The sequence below is a fragment of the Malus domestica genome, chromosome 10, assembly GCF_042453785.1.
Source record: "Malus domestica chromosome 10, GDT2T_hap1".
In the NCBI taxonomy this organism is placed as follows: domain Eukaryota; kingdom Viridiplantae; phylum Streptophyta; class Magnoliopsida; order Rosales; family Rosaceae; genus Malus; species Malus domestica.
Window position 1 is genome coordinate 902218 of NC_091670.1, and position 24572 is coordinate 926789.

The following is a 24572-nucleotide window of genomic DNA, read 5'->3' on the forward strand; positions in this document are numbered from 1 at the left end:
TGTGCGATTTCTTTTTCCTCAAAAAATTATTCAGCTACTCGGTCAAGGCTCCTTACTATAAAGATTGCGAGGAACGCCTCTCCAGGCAGCAACCATCTCTTCCACAAGTTCACCAATGGGAAATGGGGCAAAGCAGCTCCTATCAACCTCCAGAACAATGTGAAAGTGTTAGAGATAATGAAACTTTGACACGAAGATCATCCATCCCCATCGCGATGCGTGACCTCTTCCCAGAAGACCTCTTCCCAGAAGACTTCTTCAACTACTCAGTCAAGGCTCCTTACTATGAAGATTGTGAGGAAAGACTTTCCCGGATCGCTTAACAAACCAACACCACAGCTCCTCGCCTGCATGAGCCTAAACTGTACATGGCACCAATGCTCCTTGTTCGTGTGAGCCTAAACTGCACGAACCAACGCTCCTGGCCTGCAAGAGCATAAATTGTGTACAGTAAAATCATCATCAAAATCATCACTAAAACCATCAAAAAAAAAATTCATCACTCATTTGAACTACGTCATGACTTGATCCCTCCTCAACCGAGGGTACGTAGGCAACTTGAAACTTCAAAACTTCGAGTACAGTCACATCACCAACAAAAACACAAACACTTCGAAGAATAAAAAGAAAATTCAAAATATGAATACTTTATTTCTTTAAAGGAATGATTTGGTTACAAAGCCGTATTACAAAGGTGAGCATCACACCAACGTCACCACCAAGGTATTAAATATCGATGATATCGGAAATATAAGTAGTCCGAAAACACAGAAATATCGATGGAAATATCGGGATATTATCGATATCGATAAAAATAATATGGAAACCACGAAAATTGTAAGAAAAACTTGGAAATTTTTATTGAAACTTTGCAGGATGTTTATTTAGTCAATTATCTATTAGTTTATCATAAAAAATTGGAAGGAAATGCATTGCATGATGGATTTAACATTATCAAGTTGATTATATAGCGAGCTGGCAAACATTGTGAGTGTAGAAAATATGTAGTAATTAATAAAAGAAGTTTAAACATACCATAATCATTTATATATAATGAATTAGTACAATATTTTACACTTTATACATTGCATGGTAAGATACATGAGTGACTTAGTACCACATAGAGTTCCTATGAGGTTCAAATTTTTCACTATCTTCATCATCTCTATGTGTAGAGTGAGTGTATTGTGAAGAGTAGTTATCAAATGATAAATCCCCAAAATAGTTTTGCATGTAATTGTTAACATGCCACCCATATGGATCCGAGATTGGTTGACTTTGTCCATAAGCAAAATCATTTGAAGATTGAGTCTCGGATTGTTTCCATGAGTCGGTCGATTCCATCTCAACAGGAATGGGATATGAAGAGTAGGGAAATGGTTGGTTATGAGTATAACCATAGTTACTATTTCCCACTCCAACAGAATTTGAAGTTATAGATAACGAGTCATCTTCTTGACTTGACAAAATCCCCTTACCTCTTTCTCTACAAGAGTATAGTCCTTCCCTATGGCACCAATTCCTGGTCCTGCCTGCCTACTGCCATGGTCCTCATCCTGTGTTGCATGTGTGAAGTTTGCCTCACCAGTGAAGAGGTTCATAAATCCGGGAGGTGGTCCAACATAGTTTTCATATCCACCACCACTACCTCCAGCTCCACTATATCCTTCATCATTCCCACCTCCGGTGGTAGGTGAGTCTCCTGATCTTGTATTAGAGCTATCATTAGTATCAGCACGATGTTGTGGTTGTGTAGGATTGGAAGAAGGTGGAATTCCAGTGTTTCTTGGTCTTGGGCGCAAAAGTTCTTCCAAAGAGTCAGCGCTGCTAGATCCCACCTCTTCCTCTAATACTCTTTCTACATTTATCCCTTCATTACGTGCTTCTTCAGCAACTCTGGGAGCTGGGTTGCCTTCATCATCATCTAAATGAAGAGGTCAAATTCATTGATAAAGTTGGTTACCCTTTGTATCATCATCTTCAACAACAATATCAAACACATCTAATGGGTCACCACGGTCGACATGATCTATTTCTGCTTCCTTATCTCGAATTTGAAGCTTCATGTTGTAGTAGCAATAAACTAATTTTTTCAACCTACTATGAGCCAACCTATTTCTTTGCTTTGTGTGTATGAGTGCAAATGTGCTTTAATTTCTTTCACAAGCAGATGAGGAAGCTGTTTGTGATAATACTTTGATTGCTAACTTTCTCACAGTTGGTGCATCGGTCCCATACTAGGAGACATTTTTGTTCGAGCAGCAACTGATGTTGGTTCTCCAAAAGTTCTTCTTGCATTTTTAAACCATGTTAGCTAAATTCAATAAATCGTGTTAGTTTAATCCAACAAAGTAATTATTATAATTTAAGTAATTGTGTACCTCATTTCCAAATTGGCCAACTGCTGGTGATGCAGGGTCTAATTTAAAGTATACATTATGTACAGCACGTATAAGGGTACCATCATCTCCAACACCGAGTCTGTATTGGTATCGAGGATTCAAATAATATGCTGTTCAAAGAAACACATACTCTAATAAGAGAAATAATACTTATGCAACTAAAGAAATGAATTGCAAATTATGACATAATTTATACCTGCTGCATGCAAATCGTGGTATAATGTTTTATACCATCGGTCTTCAATTATCTTTATGACCCACCTTGCACCATGTTTTCATTCCAATTCATCCTTCACTACACGCATCAACTCATATATTGCCTCCATAGTAGGATACATTTTTGTGTCAACGATCCGTAAAACTTTGTAAAGAGGTTCAAACAGTTGGCACACATGTTCTGATTGAGTCCAAAAAGCATGATCAAACACTATACTTTTCACCATACAACTTGCATTTGAGCGGCTCAAATTGTGGTTGGCCCAATCGTCACTAATGAATAGTTGCTTCAACCCTGCTTTCTTCTTAAGTAGGTTGTCTAATGCAATATAGTTGGTGGCAAATCGAGTGGTACCTGGACGAATAATGTCTCCTTTGCAAAATTCACACATCTTTGCCAACAACCAACCGTGATTGTAAATATAATTTGTGATTGTTCTAGCTCTTTTTACCATAGTAGCAACATTCTCTCTCTTCCCCATTGCCTCAAACATGAGATCAATACAATGTGCTGCACATGATGTCCAAAACACATTATGATGCTTCATTAACTTTTTTCCAGCTTTGACAAATGCAGAACCGTTGTTGGTCACGACTTGGACAACATTATGCTCTCCCACCTCCATGATTACATCCCTAAATAATTTGTAAATATACTTGTAGTTCTTTATATGGTCTGAAGCATCAACATACTTCAAAAAAAATTGTCTTTCCCTTGGAGTATACCATGAAGTTTATGATAGACAATCTAGTCGGGCCAGTCCATCCGTCACACATGATTGTGCAACCATTAGTTTCCCACTTTGACCTCAACTTGTTAACATACTCGCCAATGTCTTTATACTCCATATCCAAATAATTGTTTCTTATCTCATAGGGAGTGGGAGGTTGTACTCCAACACCGGCCTGTTGACATCCTATTACCATATTTTTGAAATGATGTGATGATGCTTTCTCAGCAGGGACATTTTCATAGATAAAGAACTTGCTAATTAGACGCCCCATTCCCTCCTTCACATTACCTCCAATAAAATAACTCCAAACACTCTTTTGACATGCTTTGGATGACTTATATAAACTTGGGGCTATTGGTGGTGTTGGTTGTGATTCTCTAAGACTGCCTCCCCGTCTCATTTGTGCACCACCACTTGTCCCGGAACCTTGTGCTCTATAAGGAATTTTATGAAGGTTTTCTTTTTCCCATGCTGACTGTTTGGAGGCACGTAATGCTTGTTTCAAACTGCGTCGTTCTTCAGGTCCCATGTCATCATCACATTCGTCCTTATCGTCATCATCATCACTGTCAACCGCTTGGCCAATAACTTCTCCTTGTAGCCCAACTCGAATATGTTCCATTCCATGTGTTATCTTTTCCTTCTGTTGTTTTTTATTTTTTAATAATGTGATGATGAATGCCTTCACTTCTGGGGGGACATTATCGCATCGTTGGACATTTTTTGCTGGATCTAATCCACTAAGATGGTACTTAAGTCGTGTCACTCCGCCACTCTTCATTACCCGACCACAATATTTGCAAATTGTGCCATGTTTGTTTCCGTCTATTGGGTCTCCATGTTCCCAAGCTGGATCACGTTTAGTAACTCCACTGGACATCTTAAACGTACCTATATTTATTTTTCATGAAAATTACAAATTATTTTTTGGCCAAAAAATATAGTAGTGATGACGGTTATATAAGAGAACATAAATAATAAAGTTATTCTACAGAAGAATTAAATACGAAGTAAAGAAAATGATTGTAAAAATTTAAGTAATTATAAAAATAATATGGAATAATAAAACCTAATATTAATGAATAATAATCCAATTTGATAAAAAAATAATCCTAATATAAAACATAGTGATGAATAATAATCCAATTTGATAATAATCTAATTTAATAATAATCCAATTTAATGAATAATCCAATTTGATAATAATCCAATTTAATGAATAATAATCCAATTTGATAATAAAAAAAACCTAATATTAATGAATAATAATTCAATTTGATAATAAAACCTAATATTAATAAAATAATAAATAACATTAAACATATTAAAATTATCCTAGGGAATAATTATACAACATTACTTAATTACTTAAAAAAATTAACATGTAATTGTTAACATTACTTAATTACTTACAAAAACTAACATGCAAGTATTAATTACTTAAAAAAATTAACATACGAGTCCACACAAATTTTTTTTTTTGTTGTATAAATTACAATAATATAAATATAAGTTTGTAAACTTACTTTAAATATGGAACCCTTTGTGTTCAAGCTCTGGAATGGATCTGGAATGGCTTTGAAAGGGGTAAAGGAAGAAGAAGAAACGAAAATGCTCTGAATGGCTCTGATACTCCACCTCTTGAAAGAATATCACAGTGGCACACGATTTTGAATGAAACCACCATCCATGGTCTGAAATTGTACAAGTTATAATTGTAAAAGTTGTCTGCGCTTTGAATTATTTAGATTCTTTTCAAAGAAATCACCATTATTTTTGTCCATGGTCTGAAATTGTCAAAATAATTGTAAAAGTTGTCAGAAGTTCCTGAGTGAGTCCTGAGTCCTGACAGGAGGAACCACACACACACACACACAACGCACGTAACCACACACGCACACAACGCACGCACACAAACATCACACACGCAGACACACAGAGACTTATGTCTCTCTCTCTCTCGATCCTTTTCTATTCTCTCTATTCTCCACTCCCACACACACACACAGAGATCTCTCGATCTCTCTTCTCCCTTCTCCCACACACACACCACGGCCTTCTGCTCCTCCCTCTTCTTTCTCTCTGCACCGAGACCCACACGCACACCATCGCACCTGCTCCGGCGAGTTTCTTCAATTTCTCCGGTTAGGTAAGCTTCGGGGTTTTTCTTTTTTTGTTATAGATCGAAGCTTAGATGTGAAATTGAAGTTCTATCTCGTGTTTTTGCAAGGTTTTTTGGATGAAATCGGCTCGGGAATAGGCACACCCATCTTCAACAAGGCCGTGGGTGTCGACGAACTTTCCGAACACCTCCGATCGTTTCACGGCAAACAGACGTTATAAAAACATTCCTCTCGTCTTCTATTTCATTTTGATACCTAGATCGGAGTCTAGGGGCTCTTTTACAGTCGGCCGGAGCTGTAAAAGCTCTGGCATTCTTCTCCGATTTGCACAGTTCTGAAATTTCACGATAATATCGACAATATCGCGATATTATCGATAATATCGCGATATTTTGACGAAAACCAATTGGATAACCATTAAAATATCAGTCTCGCGAAAAACCGATAATATCGGCGAAATATCACCGATATTATCGGCATTTAAGACACTGGTCACCACCGAGAAAAGTTGTGACCAAAAGGCACTACACAGTATAAACTCGTTGTAGTCTTTTGCATAACCCCACACGGTAAAAGTGACACACTGGAACAAGCTCTAAGCAGCAACGGCAAAGAGCCCATGGCAAGCACCAAGGTCAATGTGCACGGCAACATCACCACCAAAGGAAAAAACTGTGACCAAAAGATATTTCACAACGAAGCCTCGCTGCAGTCTCTTGCACAACACCACACGGCAGCGCACCACCGAGGGAAAACTGTGATCAAAAGGCACTACGCAGCGAAACCCCGTTGCAGTCTCTGGCACAAGCACTAGGCAGTAAAGAGCACAGATGCACCCACGTCCTGCTCACTCCAAATACTACACCTCTAGAAGCTTCATAAAGGTCCCGGCATCATGCTCTGCCTTCTCAAGATTAAAGATTCCTGACATTACAAACAAAGAAATCCATCAGTGGGGATACACACATTGTGCATAAAAAAAACAAAAAATAAAATAAAGATACAGTTTCTTAAAAAAAAAAATTATATATAATATGTATGTATGTATGCTGATAATGGACCTGTAAGAGGCCCGAGGTCTGTAGCTGTGGAGCTAGGTGTTAACGCGGATGGCCTAGAGTCTCTCTCACCAAGCACTTCAAGTTCCAAATCCACCGATGGCTCAGGGTCTCTTTCGCCGATGGCTCATCATGAGCAGCATTGCAAATGTCAAGCACCTTCAAGCTCCTAGCTAAGTACCATCATCATCCCCAGCTTGATCAGAGCTCGCAACGCAGTTGGAGTGGCCGCAGCCGTCTCTCTCCTCGTCGCCTTCCTCGTCTTCCCTCCGCTGCTTCTCGATGCCAAAATCTTCAAAGGCAAGACCCGGAAGCATCAGTCTCTCTCTCTCCCTTACGTTCTCCTATGATTAATTCGTCTGCTCCTTCGACCGCGACGACTCCACTACCTCTGAGCTCCTCAAATACCACAATAGGCCTCTCCTGTCCACCCAAATAATTCACTCACTGGTCTTCGCTCTTTTGAGAGAGGTGTGCTCGACCAGAGATTCCACTTCGTGAGATGATTTATGACGACGTTATGAACGGCAGAAATCTGATTAGGATTCTTCTTGACCCACCCCTGAACCATCTGGCTCTCGAGACAACATCGTCGAGGTCCCTGAGCCCGCCGTCAGAGGCGTTGAAGTCCGACGACGATTTCGACTCTCTTGTGATTTCACGCTGGTGAAACCAATCATGGAGCTCGATTGACTTGAATGAGTGCAAAGTGTACAAGACCGAGTCGGTCGGCGAGTCCACTGGTAAAGTCGCCGTCGATGTGTCAACTCAGACTGATGACAAACGGCATCAACGACGCAGAGCACGACGAGAAATGTCAAGGTCAAGGTCAAAATCAACAAAAGGAGATTCAGATTCAGGGCTGAGCCGGGACGAGATTTCACATCCACCGTCGGATTTGAAGCCTTGAAACTTTTGAATCAATAATAAAGGCATATGAACGGCTGGTACTCTGCACGGAAGGGGTGAAGAAGGCAGTGGCAATGCATTATATGATGCCGTTGCGCCGGCTGCTTAGATCGAGCCAACCCAAATCACTCAGGACCCGATTTCCAGAGATTCGCTGACAACTCGAGAACCCTACCACATTTTCGACCTGTACTTAACCCGCAGCCACAAGCGCTTCAGTCAATGGCAGCTCAGAAACACTGCAACCTCCTCCACTTCTCTATTAAACTGTTCGTCTCTGACAAACAAGACAGCGGCCTGATTCAAGTTAAGAACGACATGGGAGTTGCACATGTACAAGCTCCAAACCCTACAATAACGTTGCCCAGCCACATCAACACCTCCCCCGATCGAAGCAGCAACCATCATTGCCGTCTCTGCCACAACGGATGCGCTTGAAAATTGGGAGGATCGACGAAAGGTTGAAGTTGTCTGAGCTTGTGTGACTTGGTTGAGTTGCTGAATGCATTAAAGCTGTTGGAGGAATGACGTGCATGATGTGGGCATGTTTCTTCTTTCTGAGGGCTGCAAAGGTCTACAGTCAGTGAGATTCTGTGGGTTCTCCAAAGTCAGTGACCGCCATCAAACGACTAGCCGGTCATGAGCTCGACACCTTACACTCTGCCTCAAGCTCCAACTGCTTCTGCACCTCCGCCATGGCTACTGCCTTTGAATGTGATTGACAAAACCAAAGTTTGTCAACTCACACCCAAAAACCTCATCCGTGCCTAGCCTCCTACTGCTCCAAGCTCCTCTGCATTTCTCCTTACGCCCTATGGGGATATATAGAATAGAAAGGGAAGGTGTTGGCCGACAAAAACAAAAAAAACAAAAAAAAATAATACGAAGATTTCAGGAATAGTGCACGACACCATGTGAAAGGTTGTAGGTGGGATTAAGCTGCAGGACAAAGGCACATGTTCAAAAGTGACCCATCAACACATTTGACGTGAGTTCACACATGCCAATTCAAGGGTAGAGCTCACATTTTTTCTAAAGAGGAATGATATCCTATGCAAATTCAAGCACCCACCAAGGGATCCAGCAGTGTTAATGTACCATACTCATCATCAGAACATGTACACACACACACACAAAAGAAGGTGCAAGCTACTGTTAGCAAGTCAAGAAATGAAAAGGAAAAAAGGTGGTGGCGATAGCATAATTGAGAAGTAGAAAAAGAGGGGGAGGATGGTGCATCAGACACCATTGCATAAAAAATAAAAAAAACAAAGGGAAGTAACACACCTTAGTGAGATATATGTTTTATTTGTATTTAGCACAACATATTGAATAAAATAAAGCATGTCCATTGATATCTCTAAGAAATTACAAGTGCGTAAAAATAAAAAAAAAAGGGAAAAGAAAAGCAAAAGAAAAAAGAGGGAGTCTTCACAAATGTTACTTATGTGAAGCCTCAGTACTTGAAGCCTTAGTACTCGGCGGAACCCTAGAAGAGGGAGACACTGAAGATAGATTATTCGGAGCCTCAATACTTGGTCGAACTCTAGATGACGAAGGCAAAAAGTGCTTCTGGAATACATCCACAAACTTTCGATGGTCATTTTGAATTATACCTTCGGAGTCCAGCAGCTGATCAAGCTTCTTCTTCATGCCCGTTGAATAACTATTTGCAAGCACATGTAACTCTCTACTCTCGCGCTTGAGCTGTCTGATCTCTTGACTAAGAGCTGTCACCTCGGTTGTCAATGATTCAACTTGGCGAGTTCGAACAAGTAAGCGTTGGCTCATGTTGGAAACAGAGTTCGCACACTGGACACTGAGAGCCTGGGAATCTTGAACAGCTAGCTCATCGAACCGTCGTGAAAGTATCTTATTATCTCTAAGAGTGATGAGGTTCCTAGCTACAACCGTAGCCGTTGTTGCATCCATCATCATAGAGTCTTCAACTGTAAGAGGGTCATTAGAAGATAAGAATGACGGGCGCCATATATTACCCTGACGCGGTGCACCTGTGTCACTGCTGAGACTTAAATCTAAGCAAATGTTAGACGGGTTAACCATTTTCAAAAATGTTAAAAGAAAAAGGTTGGATAGAGTAAAAGCTCATAAATACATTGGGGACGATTTTCACGAGCAGGCAATCTTCAAAATGTGCATGTTGAATACAATTGACACCTCTTTAAAAGAAGAGGCAACACAACCACTTGTTCAAAAAATCGAAGAGACACCACTCTGCGAATTTCAAAACCCGGATTTTCCTGCGTAAAGTCCGTCAACACTTTTCAGACGCAATCTCAGCTTTCGGCTATCACGTGCAACTTTGTCAAAGATCACTGACTAAGTTGAAAACGTGTGAAGTCCACTATTCCAACCACCACACTTTTGCCAACAAGCATGGGGGAAAAGGCCGCATCCGCACTACCAGCTATCGAGAACTCCCTATATAGTTCGACCTTCATCCTCCATGGCAATGCACACATCTAAAATGCTTGACTCCTCTCCCTTGCCAAGAATACATCTGCAACCAAACCTCTCAACATACTCAGTTTTCTTCCTCCCCGAAAATACAAATGTCTGACCCTTCTTCCTTACCAAGAATACATCTGCAACCAAACCTCTCAACATACTCAGTTTTCTTCCTCCCTGGAAACACCTCTCCAAACAAATGACACCAAAGCAAAAGTCTCTCATATCATCAGGTAGAAAGCAAGAGTATCTCATATCATGCAATCTCCATGTCCTTTCCTTTGTCCTTGTTCTTACCTGCAAAGACAAGGATAAAGAAAGCAATATGTCGGAACCTCCACTCAAACTCCTGGTAAGGAACCAACTGCCTGGAACCTTTCCTGATTGCTTACTTAGCACTGCTCTCGAAGTACCCATTGTTTCAACATCTTATGCTTCCAGAGAAGATACCACATCGGCCTGAAGAACAGAAGAGGCAAATGAAAATGATGCATTGAAGCATGTGGAGAAAAGCGCAACGAATACATGTGCTGATTGTCCGCTACTTCTTCAAAAGAAAAATTATCTCATATCATCAGGGTCGAAAGCAAAGGTATCTCATATCATACTTTCTCCTTATCTTTTCCTTTGCCCTTGCTCTTACCTGCAGAACAAGGAGAAAGAAAACAATCAGTCTGAAACTGAAATCAAACTTCCGATCGGGAACTGATTGCTCGGAACCTTTGCCTGGTTGCTTACCTAGCATTGCTCTCGAGTGCTCATCTTCAACTGTTGATGAGTCTCGAAATTCCTCAGCAAATACTTCAAGACAGTTGATATGGTGTTGGCTCTTTACACTGAAGATGCCAAGCATAGATGAGTGGCTGAAAAGTGATGCTCTGAAGGACCATTTAAAGGCAAAGGGTTGCACACCACTTCGGCTAGGCGAAAGAAACAAGCAGAGAAGAATGCAGCACGATGAGCTGGAACAAATCATTATGGCAGGACACCATTCTCTGCAAAACTGCATAATCCAGACGGAGGAGTCTAAGTCAAATCCAAGCCCGTCGTCGTTGCTATAATCAAAGAGCTTGAGAAGCTTCAACAGCCTTTCGTTGGTACTGTCGCCGAAGAGCAAAGTCTTGACAACCCTTGAAGATCATACCGTTAACCAAACTGCTCATGGTTCATATGAAAATGCTGCGAACTTCCTTGATCTTTCAAAGCAAATTCTTTGTAGCATCTGACCTTACCCCCTGACCTTCTTCAATATGAATGGAAAAAATTGAACAAAGAAATAGGCCATCACCTCCGCCTCGGGCCTGCCTACCAGGTGTTCAAACCCTGAAAACTACTCAAGATCAAGCCCCAACGGCCCTTGAGGAAATTACAAGTCTGATTCAAGATCAAGTGTCCACCACCCTTGAATCAAATCTAGTTCAAGATTAAGTCTATGGAAAATCCTTTGGAGGAAACCAGAAAACCCTCCAACCTAGTTCAAATCAAAGCTGTGGAAAGTTAACAAGCGCAACAAAATACATGTTGATTCGTCCATTACCAAAACCAAAGATCATCTACCACATGAAGCTCCTTGTGGTCCAAGTTTCATCCAAGATCAAGCCTCAACGGTCCTTGAAGAAATTTCAAACAAAATTCAAGAACAAGCCTCAACGGCACTTGAAGAAACTCCCAGTCCAATTCAAGATTAAGCCTCAACGGCCCTTGGATCGACATCTACATTAAGGGACTTCAAAACGCATCTTCTACACGTGACAAACACATGTATACAATGCGCCTTGAAGTGGGGCATTTGTAGACATTGAAATTTCAGTGAAATAAGTATTGACAATTGTATTAAAATTACAACCCCCCATTCATTTCACCTACATCATACACTCACTTCACATACATCATACACTCACCTCACCTACAACACACACTCATCCCACCTACAACATCCACTTACTTCACCAAACAAATGGATGGTGGTGATTCATTCTCAAAGCCTATAAATAGGCTTCTCCATTAAGCAATAGGGAGGATTTTACATACATTCTCTCTACTCCCAAATTGGAAGAGAATTCACATCACACCAAAGCCTTGAAGCCTCAAAACTCTAAAGCTCTCAAGCAAATCCCGAAGAACCAAGAAAGCCCTCTTCGTTCTTCTTCAAAATCCTCCTTCAAGATCAAGCCCCAACGGCCCTTGAAGAAACTTCCACTAATTCAAGATCAAGCCCCAACGGCCCTTGAAGAAAGTGTTCATCATTCATCATCCGTTCATCCTAAAGATCAAGCCCCGACGGTCCTTTGGATCAACAACATCAAATCTACCCATTACAAAGATAGAATCAGAGGCTAAATTTGTAGAAGAGATTGTAACCCTTAAATCATTAATACAAATATTATTTTGTACACGTGTTCTTGTCTCGTTCATCGCATGAATTCCCGTTTTTGAAAATGATTTAGTAGTACTTCATCTTCACTTGCAAACTTCCAAAAGAAAAAAAAAAGTTCAATGACGAGTTCAATAACATATTATTATCAAGAAGAAAAAAAAAAGTCATGGCTTCCTTACAAACTTCCATTTTGATACTATGACATATATGTTACAATGACGCAGAGGCTATAACATAAAAATTCAATATTTGTAATGAATAGATATTCAAAACAAACACTTGTAAACGGCAGCCGTCAACAATTATTCACAGTGCTAGTCTGTCACTGAGCAGATTATGATTAATCTTCTTTTGTTATAAACCACAAACGAAATGAGTGAATGATTACAAAAGGATCGAATGCATTTTCCTTGTGATATTTATTAACAAACTTTCTGAGCATTCGATATAGCTAGCTAAGTCCCGCACAGAGAAGAGAACCATTCCCTATATAAAATAAATTTTCAGCGCATGTGTGTCTGAGAGTTATAAAATCGTAAAAGTTGGAAGAATGTCGGGTGAAAGATAATCTTTAAATTTATGTAGGCTCTTTGGGACAAGAGGAGTTGGAAGGAGATGGGCACTGCACTCTATCTCAAAGTGGTAGGGTCAGTTCTCACTCAAAATACTGAACCATGTCTCTCACTGGTCAATATTTTTAGTATAGTCATATGTCATATTTTAGTCTGATCTTGTGTGACTCGAACTTGATTGCAGAAGAGAAACACAGTGGTTTAGTCAATTTGGCTCCCTATGACTACTTTTCTAAGAATTAGAAACTGATATGATGGAAAGGATAATTTCTCATTCATTGGAAAAACATATATACAAAGTTGGCAGCCGTATTGGCTTGCAGCACAAGTTTAGGACATGGATTTACATAGTACGGGTATACCATTATTGTCGTATTTCATGTCAATGATACAATGACATGTATAAATTTCTCTTCACTTGACGTTGTTTATGGAAGGCCACGATAACGGTGTACTTGTGGTATATAATTAAGTTGCTTTCCAAGTCTAGTTGGTTTTTACAATTTTAGTACCTCATCTCTATAATGTGTTTATAAGATGAATTACTTAAAAAGAAAATTTATCCATTACAGTCCTCCCCAAAATGGTAAGATTAGAATGGAGAAGTTTCCTTCGTGTATAATCCCATTCTAATCCACTCAAGAAAAAAAATCACTCTCCTCTACCCTTAGTATGCCTTGAATTTAGAGTAATCTATTCCAATCCAATCATTTAAACCGCGAAAAACATGATTTACATATTTTGAACATACCGTATCCGTGATAATATACCCAAAAGACAGCAATTTCAGTAGTAGTAGTAGTAAGAAACGAGCAGAAACATGTCAAAAGACTACAATAATGGGTTTGAGCATTTCACTTGCATTTATACTCGGAATATCAAGATACAAAAATTGTAAGCCAAATAATCCCTTTTTCAACAGGGAATAAGTTCACTTGGTGAAGAAAAGAAGAGCTTTTGGGCGGGGGGTTCTGAAGCTGAAAGAATATAAATTACGTGAAATTTACACATTAACGGATTAATTTAGTCTATAGATACTTGGTACGTTAATGGCTAAGCAAACAAGAGAACACTTAACGGGCTATAACGCCAGTATTGACTAAGCCTTAGGCCGTCACAGACGCAAATTGAAGCATTTAAGCAATGGCTGACAGAATTGTTTCCTTCTCTGCAGGACGCCAAAACGTCTTCTGAATGTACAGCAAACCCTCATTGCCTTTCGAGTATGTAAATCGGATGTCCCATTGCAGAGATTTAGCCATACTCTCAATCTCATTTAAGGTTTCAGCGTTGTCCCATACAATTAGTTTCCCTTCTGGCCTCAGTATCCTATCAACTTCTGCAATCACTGCCACTAAGCTGCATCTGTAGCCAGAACATAACCATATTGAATCAGAGGAAATGTAGGAGGAATTTCTTGTGATTTAAAACTGCAGTAAATGTCTTTTTTACAAGTAACAAAACGGAAATGTTGTATTACATACCTTTTCTTAAGGACAGAGAATAGATGATCTGCGTGTAAAAGATCATAAGATCTGGGGTAGGTACTGAACGATTCACACCAATCATGATATATCCCAATTAAACCGCGCTCATAGATTATTGGAAGTGTGTCACGAGAGTCAACTGGGACTACATTCATAACCCAAACTTTTAAGTCTTTTAGAGCTGCAGCAAACCTACAAGCCGTTGTGAAAGAAAAGTCAGGCTATGTGAAAGATTCCAACATCTTCACTACACTGGAAAGGAAAAGCATTTCGCACAAGAGAAATAAGAATCACAAACAGTAGCCAAAAGGAGATTATTATTTTTTTAACAAAGAATATGACACGCAACTCCAACTGATCTGAATTTTTCAACCATGTATTTGCATCTAAGGGCATACCCGTCAGAATTTTTACCTTCAGATACCAAGATGTTAGAAATACAAATAATCAACAGTGAAAAAGGAGGAAGAAAATAGAAGACGGGTAACTGGGCGATTTACTCTTCGACAGAATTAGAGACGGTGATGCTGTCATAAGGAAAAAGGAAAGTTAAAGACTAATAATTGCTTACCCTCCGTATACAGCTCTCATGTCCATGACATTCCTCACAGTAGACCAATTGATTCCCATCCCATTCAAATAGGTCTCGGAAACAACTTTTTTCCAATGCTTGTAGTCAGAAATGAAATCTTCTTGGGCAGATTTCCCATCAACATCAAGCTGAGACTTTAACCAGTATGGTGGTTTCTGCAACCTTGATGGCCATTGTGCAGGCCACTGAGATCCACGGTCTAATACACCCTCCGGGACTTTGTGCATGCATGCCTCCAATGTTACATTCCTGATGATTGAGAAATATAAAGAACATTTAACATTGTTGGAAATTTAAGGTACTTCAATAATGTAAAATATTTTCTGAACCATCACATTTGATGGTGTTTAGCAGACCAATTTAACGTAAGGATGAACTTGAAAAATCTAATGACATCAATTTCCAATTATTTTTGTTCAAATCGAACTTATCGCCTCAGATTTTATTAGCAACTCAAAAAATATGAGAAGAGGAGATACTATCATTTAAAGTTTTTTCAGTTCAACACTTGTGGTCAATCTTGCAATGGCAAGTACAAATTAAAGTTTTGAAATTTATGTATCTCAAGTTCACAGCACATGAAGAATTTTCTGCACTATAAAATCCTCCCATTAGTCAACCTAAAAGTTCTTCCGATTATTTTGGATCCTTCTTTTATGCCACTTCCAATTTCTGTACTAGAGGCCACCAATAACAAACACAAATAAATGCCAATGCTTAAACATTTACATAAAAATGTGAAGTACCAGCCAGCATTTGGATCATCAGATTCACTGCAGAGAGGAGGGTCATTGCGTGATCTTTTATTGTAGCACTCATTGGTAGAGGGTTTTCTATATATGGCAGCAGCCACTCCATTGAGTTTGTCCTTTTTAATAACCACTAGATCCCAGCACATTGACTTTGTTAATTTCGACATAGCTGTCAATAAATAACATGAGGAGAAAGAATGTTAGATAGAAGCAACCAAAATACAAGATGCTTCAAAGGCGAACAATGTAGTAGGAAGTATTCTACCTTTCCAAATGCCAACATCTTCAGGAAGCTTTTGGTAAACTGGAGTAGCAGACCAGACAAAGTAACCACCAGGTCGCAAGACACGATTAAGCTCCAGGAGCAGTTTACCCCCTGCAATGGAACTCAAATTATATCTCTACAAATATATAGGGACTAAAACAACGCATGTATATATATATATATATACACACACTCCATTTTTAAAAAAAAATGGGGACACCCTCCTGACCGTTAGATTTGGCTTTAATGAAATTTTGTGGTTGAGATTAAATCACAGGCCACATAATCTCAAACACAGAATTTCATTAAAGCCAAATCTAACGGTCAAGAGGGGTGTCCCCATTTTTTTTTAAAAATGAGGATCCCTTCCCTTAAAGGCTTCCTATAGATATATATAAAGGTCGTACCCAGTGCACAAGGCTCCCACTTTACGCAATGCACAAGGCTTCCTATAGATATATATAAAATATATAATATATATGGTGAAAACATTACCTTCAATATGCCAAGGGACTCTACACCGTGCACAGTGGATAAGATCAAACACACAACTTGGGTAGGGTAGTCTTTTGGTACCCATAACAGCTGATATGGCAGGGATTCCCCGTTCTAGTGCAAATTGTACTTGGGCTTCATGCTCATCCTTAGGAGCAAATGACATAGCAAGAACATCTCTTTCAAATAGAAATCCTCCAAAGCTAGCTACACCACACCCAACATCCAATATCACACGGCTTCTTTTACCCCATGCGATATCAGGAAGAGACTGCATAGCCATAACAAAATATACACTTTACACACTGAAATATTCAAAAATAAAAAAATAAAAAAACTTTCACCAACAAATAATGCTATTTTTTATAATATTGAAAATTTGGAGCAGTAAGATAATAATTCTGAATACTAGAGTATATTCAGTAAAAGAACAACAAAAAGAGAGATGATATCAGATGGAACTGCATCCCAAAGAACAGGAATTCATGCTATCCATGGGAAAATGAAGACAATGAAATGGAAACGATGCATTGATGAAGATATGAAATCAGATGGAACTGCATTCCATAAAATTCAAACCCACTATTAGGTAATGGAATAAAGAAAACCCATGTGTATCTTCCTTTAATAGATGTTGGCGAATGTTACTATACTGTAGAAAGTACGGATTTCATAAAACTTCTATAGCATTCAACATACGCAACTTAATGTGAGGACAGGACATGGCAAAATAAGATGATGTATCAAGAGGACTCACTTTTTGAATAAAATCAATGTAATGAAGAGCGCCATTTATAAACTGAGTTCCGCCACCGGGAAATGTGAGGTATTCACCGGTAACTTTAACCCAATTTTGGTGCCCTTTAACTTCTGCGAGCTTCGTGTGAGGGACATTGTGGTACCATATCTGCATCATGAACCAATAACATATTTCAATTTCAAGGATTAAAAAAGGTAACTGTTTCTGTTCCACTAGACAGATGGTATACCTTTTCCCTGCTTGTGGGCCACTGAATGGGTCGTTTATATCCTTCTGGTAGGGGAACAAGACAGGTGGGGGCTTCATCAGGGCAGTGCCTCTCTCGGTGTTCATAGTGGCCTCTACCTGGAAGCTTCTTGATAGATCCCCAATTGTCAAGACAAGGGATGTAGTCTGGCCCAGCCGTGACATCACAGACTTTCCACTTCCATTCATGATGCCCACTCTTATGTTCAGCTGACGAAGATTCTTGGGTTTCCTTCTCATTCTGCGACTCCACAACTTCAGTTGTCCCTTGCTCATTTTCAGCTGTAGTTTCCTGGCTTTCTGTGTTACCACTGGTATCACTTTCTTCCTGATCTTTCTCAACCTTTTCCGTCTCAGTCTGACTATTAGCTTCCTCTTCCTGCTTTACTTCATCAGAAGTCTCCTCTCCAGATGTCTTTCTACCTGAACTCTCTTCCACCTCCGTTCTTCCAGCTTCGGAATTGGACTCCCCATCTCCTGAACTAGCTTCTTGATCAGTTATTTCCTGTGTCTTTTTTCCTTCTTCGATCAAAGGTTTCTCATCAGATCTCTCTTCCACAAGCTTCTCTTGCTGATTTCCCTCACCACCATTGTCACTTTCTGGCTCAGTCTTCTCCTCAGATCCCTCCTTTGAAACCACTTCTTCCTGTTTTTCTTCCGTTGTATTCACAGACCCATCCTCAACATTTTGGTCATTCTCAATATCCAAATGGCTTTCACCACTGCCATTTTCATCCTCTTTTGCTAAAGTTCCTGATAGTTCCCCCGAACTGTCTTCGAATTGCTTTGAATTTTTTTCAGTTATAACTTGCCGGTTTACCTCATCCATGGTCTCCTCAGATGATGACCCTTGATTCTGAATCGGAACAACCGTTGACATCAACATCCAGACCCCAATTAAACAAAACGCTACAAAAACAACCAGACTAGTCGTTGAACAACAATTCGACGACTTCCTTCCATCAACTCGGGAATACTTCCCCACAGCCATCGTTTCGATGTGAAGATCGATATCCCAAGTTATTAAATCACCTGAAAAGGGCAATAACAAAACAGACTCAGCTACCAATGTTATTTCTGTTCTCAAAGATTGTTTCTTGAAAGTGATATCATTTTCTCAAGGACATTGAATAAGTAACTGATATAGCAAATTGGATCTTCCAAAGAGACCAGATCCATCAATTAACAAAATAAACCCAGAAAAATCAGAACTTTTTTCTGTTGGATTTCAACAAGAACATCCCCAAACAAATTAGTTCTTTAGAAAAAAGTGAATATAACCCATTTTTCAGCATAAAAAAACCCAACGAACAGAAACGAAATGGTGAGTCAATAATAAGAACAACGCACTGTTTGGTTGGTGAGAAAGTGCAGGAAAATAAACGCGAACTGATACAAACTCTATACTGGGAATATTCAAAAGCTACAAACTTGAGTGTCTTTGTATGTCGTTGCTTTTATTCATCAGAAAAACGAAAGTACTTGGATCATTAAAACAACCAAAACAAAGATCTGATCAAATAATGATAAGCAATATAATACATGAGAAGATTTAGAGTGAGAATTTTCTTACTTGGGTCACTGGGTGATTGAAGAAGTGTAGGGTCTTGCTGCTTCTCACTCCGTTACTATTTTGTGGAGAGAGAGAGAGAGAGAGAGAGGGAGAGAGAGCTGGTCGGTCACTCAGTGTGGGGGTGTCTCTCTGATTTATAATTGTTATATAAAGGAGGAAAATATCAGAGTGAGGAATGGATGGGAGAGAAAGGAAGGAGATCTACTTGTATTTCTATACGTTTTTTTTGTGCGATCCGGGAATGATAGTCAATAAAGCTGGATAAGTTGTAAAAAGCAATGATAGTCAATAAAGTCCAATGTGCAGCGTACCAAACAGCAAACGAGACTTATGCAAAGACGGTGATCCACCAGATTCTTTCCATACCAAAAATTCAAATAAAGAAGAAATATTTTCAATGGGTATCAGTAATGGAGACTGACTTGCACATAACGAGTTTTTCGGTATTGTGGTGTGTAAGTCACTAACACAACGTTATGCGACAAGAGTTTAACACACTACTTGTATTAGTAGTTTCGAATGTCATAACATGTTCTACTTAAGTCCTTATCGTGTTCCACTTAGGTTCTTTGTTTGCTCATTTTCTCTTCATGGATTTGATGAATAGAATTTCTAAAGTTTCTAAGTTGAAAGCCTCTAAATTTTCACATCAAGGCTGAGATGTGAAGAGGAGATGGAAGTCTACAAGAAGTTTTGATGCTGGTGAAAACTTCCTCTAGGGGCCGGCTATGTAGAGAAGAGAGAGAGAGAGAGAGAGAGAGAGAATGCCTCCAAATTCCTCCTCATCTTGGTTTGGGTAAACTGTCGGTTTACCCCCTGAACTTTCACCTCACTTTCGATTTCCCCTCTGAACTTTTCTATTGGAAAATTAAGGACTCAAACTAATTTTTTTAGCCAATTTGCCCCCTACCGTTAGTTTTTTATATATTCCATCCATATTTCCGTTAAGTGAGACCATGTGCATAACATGTGAGGATAGTTAAGTCATTTCACTCTTAAAAATGATTAAAAACTGAAAATAAATAATAATAAAAATTTTCCCTCTATTTTTTCCCGCTAATTCCTATCCTCAATTTTATTTTTCCCTCTCAATTCCTATGCATGAGAAATAACATATGGTGTTATTGTCTTCATAAGTAGCTAAGTTAATCTTTTTCTTGAAGCATGTACTACCATTTTTATTTTCTCTAACAAATTAATAATTTGACAAATGCTCATGGTGTTATTGTCTCCAAAGCAGTACATTAATATAAGAAACATGTCCATAAAAAAGATTAAGGTTTCTTATATTAATGCACTGCTTTTGAGACAATAGCACCATTAGCATTTGTCAAATTATTTATTTGTTAGAGAAAATAAAAATGGTAGACAATAACACCATATGTCATTTCTCATGCATAGAAATGGGAGGGAAAAATAAAATCGAGGATAGGAATTAGCGGGAAAAAATAGAGGGAAAGTTTTGCTTTTTTTTTTTTTGATTTTCAGTTTTTTAATCATTTTTAAAAGTGAAATAACTTAACTACCCTCACATGTTGTGCACATGGTCTCACTTAACGGAAATATGGATGGAATATATGAAAAACTAACGGTAGGGGGCAAATTGGCTAAAAAAATTAGTTTGAGTCCTTAATTTTCCAATAGAAAAGTTCAGGGGGGAAATCGAAAGTGAGGTGAAAGTTCAGGGGGTAAACCGACACTCTTGGTTTTGAAAACACAGTTGATATATTTGTACACATGATTAGGTTTTGGTAGGTCTCATATCATTTTTCGTTTATTCAGACCAATTTGGAAAGTGGACCCTATAGACATTACTATATCGTTAATTCATCATTATCTTTAAATTAATTGCTCTACCGACACAGGATTCTTCACATTCCGAAGGATTGTCACGCATTTTATGTAAAGAGATTAAAAAATGCAAGAAAAAAAAATGGAAATTGAGGTAATTTACAACATACTATCCTTGAATAATATAGAATATATATATATATATATATATATATTTATATTTAACAAAACATAGTATCTACATCAAAGGAGGTGAGTGAGTGTCAGAGTGGGCTAAGCCTCATACTGAATCAGTTATAACAATACGGTTCTACTTCGCCTTTGGCAAGTACCGAACCTAAGATTTCTCACTTACAAATGAAGAGAAATATCATTACACCATAGTACTAAGTGACAATAATATGAAATATTTAAATAATTTAGAATATTAAAACTTGTTTGGGACTGCTTGTCACCCTCCAAACCTAGGGTAGGTGAAAATTACCGAATCAAAACTGTGACTGACAATAACCACTCAGTACTACGGTCTGATGATATTCTTCTTCACTCGGAAGTGAGATGTCTTAGATTCGAATATCGTGGATGGGGATTTTGATACCAAATTAAGTTCCCTATTGTGTGGCTTAGCCAAACTTCCCCTCCCCTTAATGTAAAAATATATCGATGTACTAAAAAAAAAAGAAAAAAAACTGTGACTAACAATAAAAATTATTAAATTAGATAAAACGAAGAAAGATGGGAGTGAAAATAATATATATGTCTTTTTCTTCTTACAAACAAAATGCTAAAATTTCATCCTCTAATAACCTGAACCTATAACTACAGTTGAACGCCACAAAAATTTAGACAATGGTCAATTTATCCAATAAAGTTTAGGAAGCCAATGATAATTATTAACAAATGTATGGTGAAAACCTTTATTTATTTATTTATTTTTGAACCTCTTATCTCTCTAAAAAGCACTTAAGGCCATCTCTAATCGAAGGCTAGCCAGATGACTCGTTTTAGCCCTCTGGCCCTCTAAGAAATTAATATTTTAATGAATAATGCAGTTCTATATTTTTTACCATCTCCAACCGAGGGCCATATGACTCGTTTTAGCCCTGTCACAAAAACCATCTTCAACCGAGGGCCAAACATAATTTATTATTTAAAAACTGCAACTTAAATTCAAATATAATTTATGTTGTTAAATGTTTTTAAAAATATTGTTTAAGTTTCATGTTGTTAAATGTTTTATTTGAATTTCAGCCCGGCTCAGGGCCAGTTGGCCTTTTGGCCCTTTTTTGTTCAATGAAGCCCACAAGTCCTTTGACCTGGCCCTCGGTTAGAGATGATTTTCGGGCTATTTTCGGCCCTCTGACCCTTTGGTCCCTTCAGTTGAAGATGCCTTAAAAAGCTCCAGAAGAAAAGCCAATCTTCAGCCATCGGCCCTAAGCCTTTGGCTTTGGGGTTCGGTGGCAGCCCCTCATTTTAGCTTGCTTTAGTATATCTTTTCTTCCCTATTTCCTTCTCTATGTTCCCTTCTAAGCCCTGTCTCAGATTTCTACCTACTCCTCATTTAGAAGTTGTTCACTGCCTGCCCATTTTCCATTCACCCTTGCACCCATTTTTCCATCCTTCCTCTTGCTCCCACTCTTATTTCCAACCCAGAATCACGATTTCGATCTTGGAGTATTGGGCTCTATTTTGACACAAGATCCAACCCTCCTAGCCCACTACCAAACTGGCTTGTCGAAAAATTTGGGCGAAATGTGGAACGATTCACGTCTGAACCAGCTTGCTGAAAAATTTGTCGAAAAATTATGGTTCGGGTACTCTTTTTCTTTTGGGGCGATGGTTTCTTTCCCGGTGGAAGCGACGACGGCAGCGGTAGTCATTTGGATGTTGAAGATTAGCGTTTTTGTTGCCTACTGGCCTACATATGTATGGGCCCTCTCTTTGTGTTTTGGGTTGTTGTTCTACTTTGTTGTGGGGTCTATTTTATCTTATATGTCTTGCTTTGTTTTATGTAAAGCTTTGTGTTTTGTTTGGACCTAGGCCCATCTTTCACAAATTGTAATTTCCTTTACATTAAATGGAGTGCTATTTCGACCAAAAAAGAAAAAGAAAAGAGGTATGGTGACTATTTGTTTATAATTAAATGGTGGAGACCGGTCTAGCTTATGTAAGCTGTTAGAAGAGTTCGTTTGAAAGTTACGGCTATAGTTTGTTCGAATGCTCAACAGCTACGAATACCTAGGACTCTTTTTCTGTATAAATAGCTTTAGAATCTCTTTTCTCTTGAACAAGATCAGGATACAATTTCATTGAATCACAAATACTCTTTCATCTTCTTCATTTTTCTGTAAAACTGGTTTCCTTATGTGAATATGTAATACCGAGTTGTTGATATGGCATCACGAGCCAACAATGGCTACCGCTGCTGAGATTCTTCATGCTTCCGCACTCATTCTGGATTAGCTTTCTTCTGAGTTTGGTTAGAAACTGTTGTTGACTAATGGGTCTTCAAAATTATGGTGTGAGCTGGACGCAAATGGAAGCACGAAGCCCTTTTTTTTCTTCTTGATATTCCTATTAGAACAGTGCAACTGCCAGTTCGGATTTTGTGACTGAGATTAAGGCACGAAGCTACTTTGTTTTCATAGGCAAGATTGTTGTATCCTACTCTCGGAAAAGTTTCAGAGGGAAGTGTCAATGCTTTCAAAGGTTAGACATGAAAGCATTGTCAATTTTGTCGGTGCATGCTTTGGGGAATAGCACCTTGGTAAGTTGGTTGACTTTGGCCATGCCAGAGAAGAAATATCAGGAGCCACATGACCTTTGAGGCTGGAACACAGCCATGGATGCCTCCTGAGTTATTCAGCTCATAGTGCCGATAACGTTATCCTTAAACAAAATAAATATAAATAAATAAATGAACAATCAATAAATTTGTGACTTGTCTTCGTTAATTTTTTTTTAAAATAAAACAAATCTTTAGAAACGCCAGAAAATAAGAGGGGAAAGTTCAATTCACCCTCATTTTCTTTCAGGGAACTTTAACGAAAAACTTCCGGTACTGTTCACTTTAACAAAAAATCACATTTTTACACTAAAAAGTCAATCCTGGTACTATTCACTTTACCCTTTATTTTGTCTTTATCGTTAAAACTAAAAGTTTTCAAATCATTTTCATTAATGTTTCTTTTCTTTTATTTAGTTCAATTCACCCTATTTTTCTTTTATTCAGTGAAGAAGAAAGGGTATTAAAAAGCAGTTGCTTAGAAGAATTTTGAAATAACATTGGTATATAATTCTCACAAGGAAATTATAACATATACTAGTATTTATATGAAATAAAGAATTTAATTGCACATGTTCTAGAATTAAGATATTTATTGTAATAATGACAAAAATCAATAGATAATTAGATCTGACAATTTATTGCACGACTTGTTAACCCGATACAAATTTAATAGGTTTTGCGTCAACCCAGTAATAGATTGTGTCACATCCCCGCCCGGGTCCCCACCACATTCCGGGCTCGACTCCGCTGTAGCATGATATTGTTCGCTTTGGGCCCCAACTACGCCCTCACGTTTTGTTTCTGGAAACTCACACGAGAACTTCCTAGTGGGTCATCCATCTTGGGATTGCTTTCGCGCGAACTCGATTAACTTCAAAGTTCCAATGGAATCTGAAACCAGTGAGTTCCTAAAAGGCCTAGTACTAGGTAAAGATGAGAATATACATATAAGGCTTACAGGAT

At 38.6% G+C, this 24572-nt stretch overlaps 1 protein-coding gene across 1 annotated transcript; it reads right to left on the bottom strand.

The window, feature by feature from the left end:
- Positions 1-13700: 13700 nt before the first annotated feature.
- Positions 13701-19427, bottom strand: LOC103408909 (probable methyltransferase PMT24). Its single transcript, XM_029109038.2, has 9 exons — positions 19031-19427; positions 17441-18489; positions 17209-17358; positions 16452-16722; positions 15957-16067; positions 15686-15860; positions 14919-15188; positions 14345-14539; positions 13701-14225 (listed from the first exon to the last, which is right to left on the bottom strand). The coding sequence occupies exons 2-9, from the start codon at positions 18446-18448 to the stop codon at positions 13997-13999; spliced, it is 2409 nt and encodes an 802-aa protein (XP_028964871.1). The 5' UTR covers positions 18449-18489; positions 19031-19427; the 3' UTR covers positions 13701-13996.
- Positions 19428-24572: the final 5145 nt, after the last annotated feature.

Coding starts and splice junctions, on each gene's coding strand:
- LOC103408909 (XM_029109038.2), bottom strand. CDS start 18,448: ATGGCTGTGGGGAAGTATTCCCGAGTTGATGGAAGGAAGTCGTCGAAT. Junction 16,068..16,451: donor AGTCCCTTGGCATATTGAAG/GTAATGTTTTCA, acceptor GTTCCATTGCAG/GGGGTAAACTGCTCCTGGAG. Junction 15,189..15,685: donor GATGATCCAAATGCTGGCTG/GTACTTCACATT, acceptor CTCAATCATCAG/GAATGTAACATTGGAGGCAT.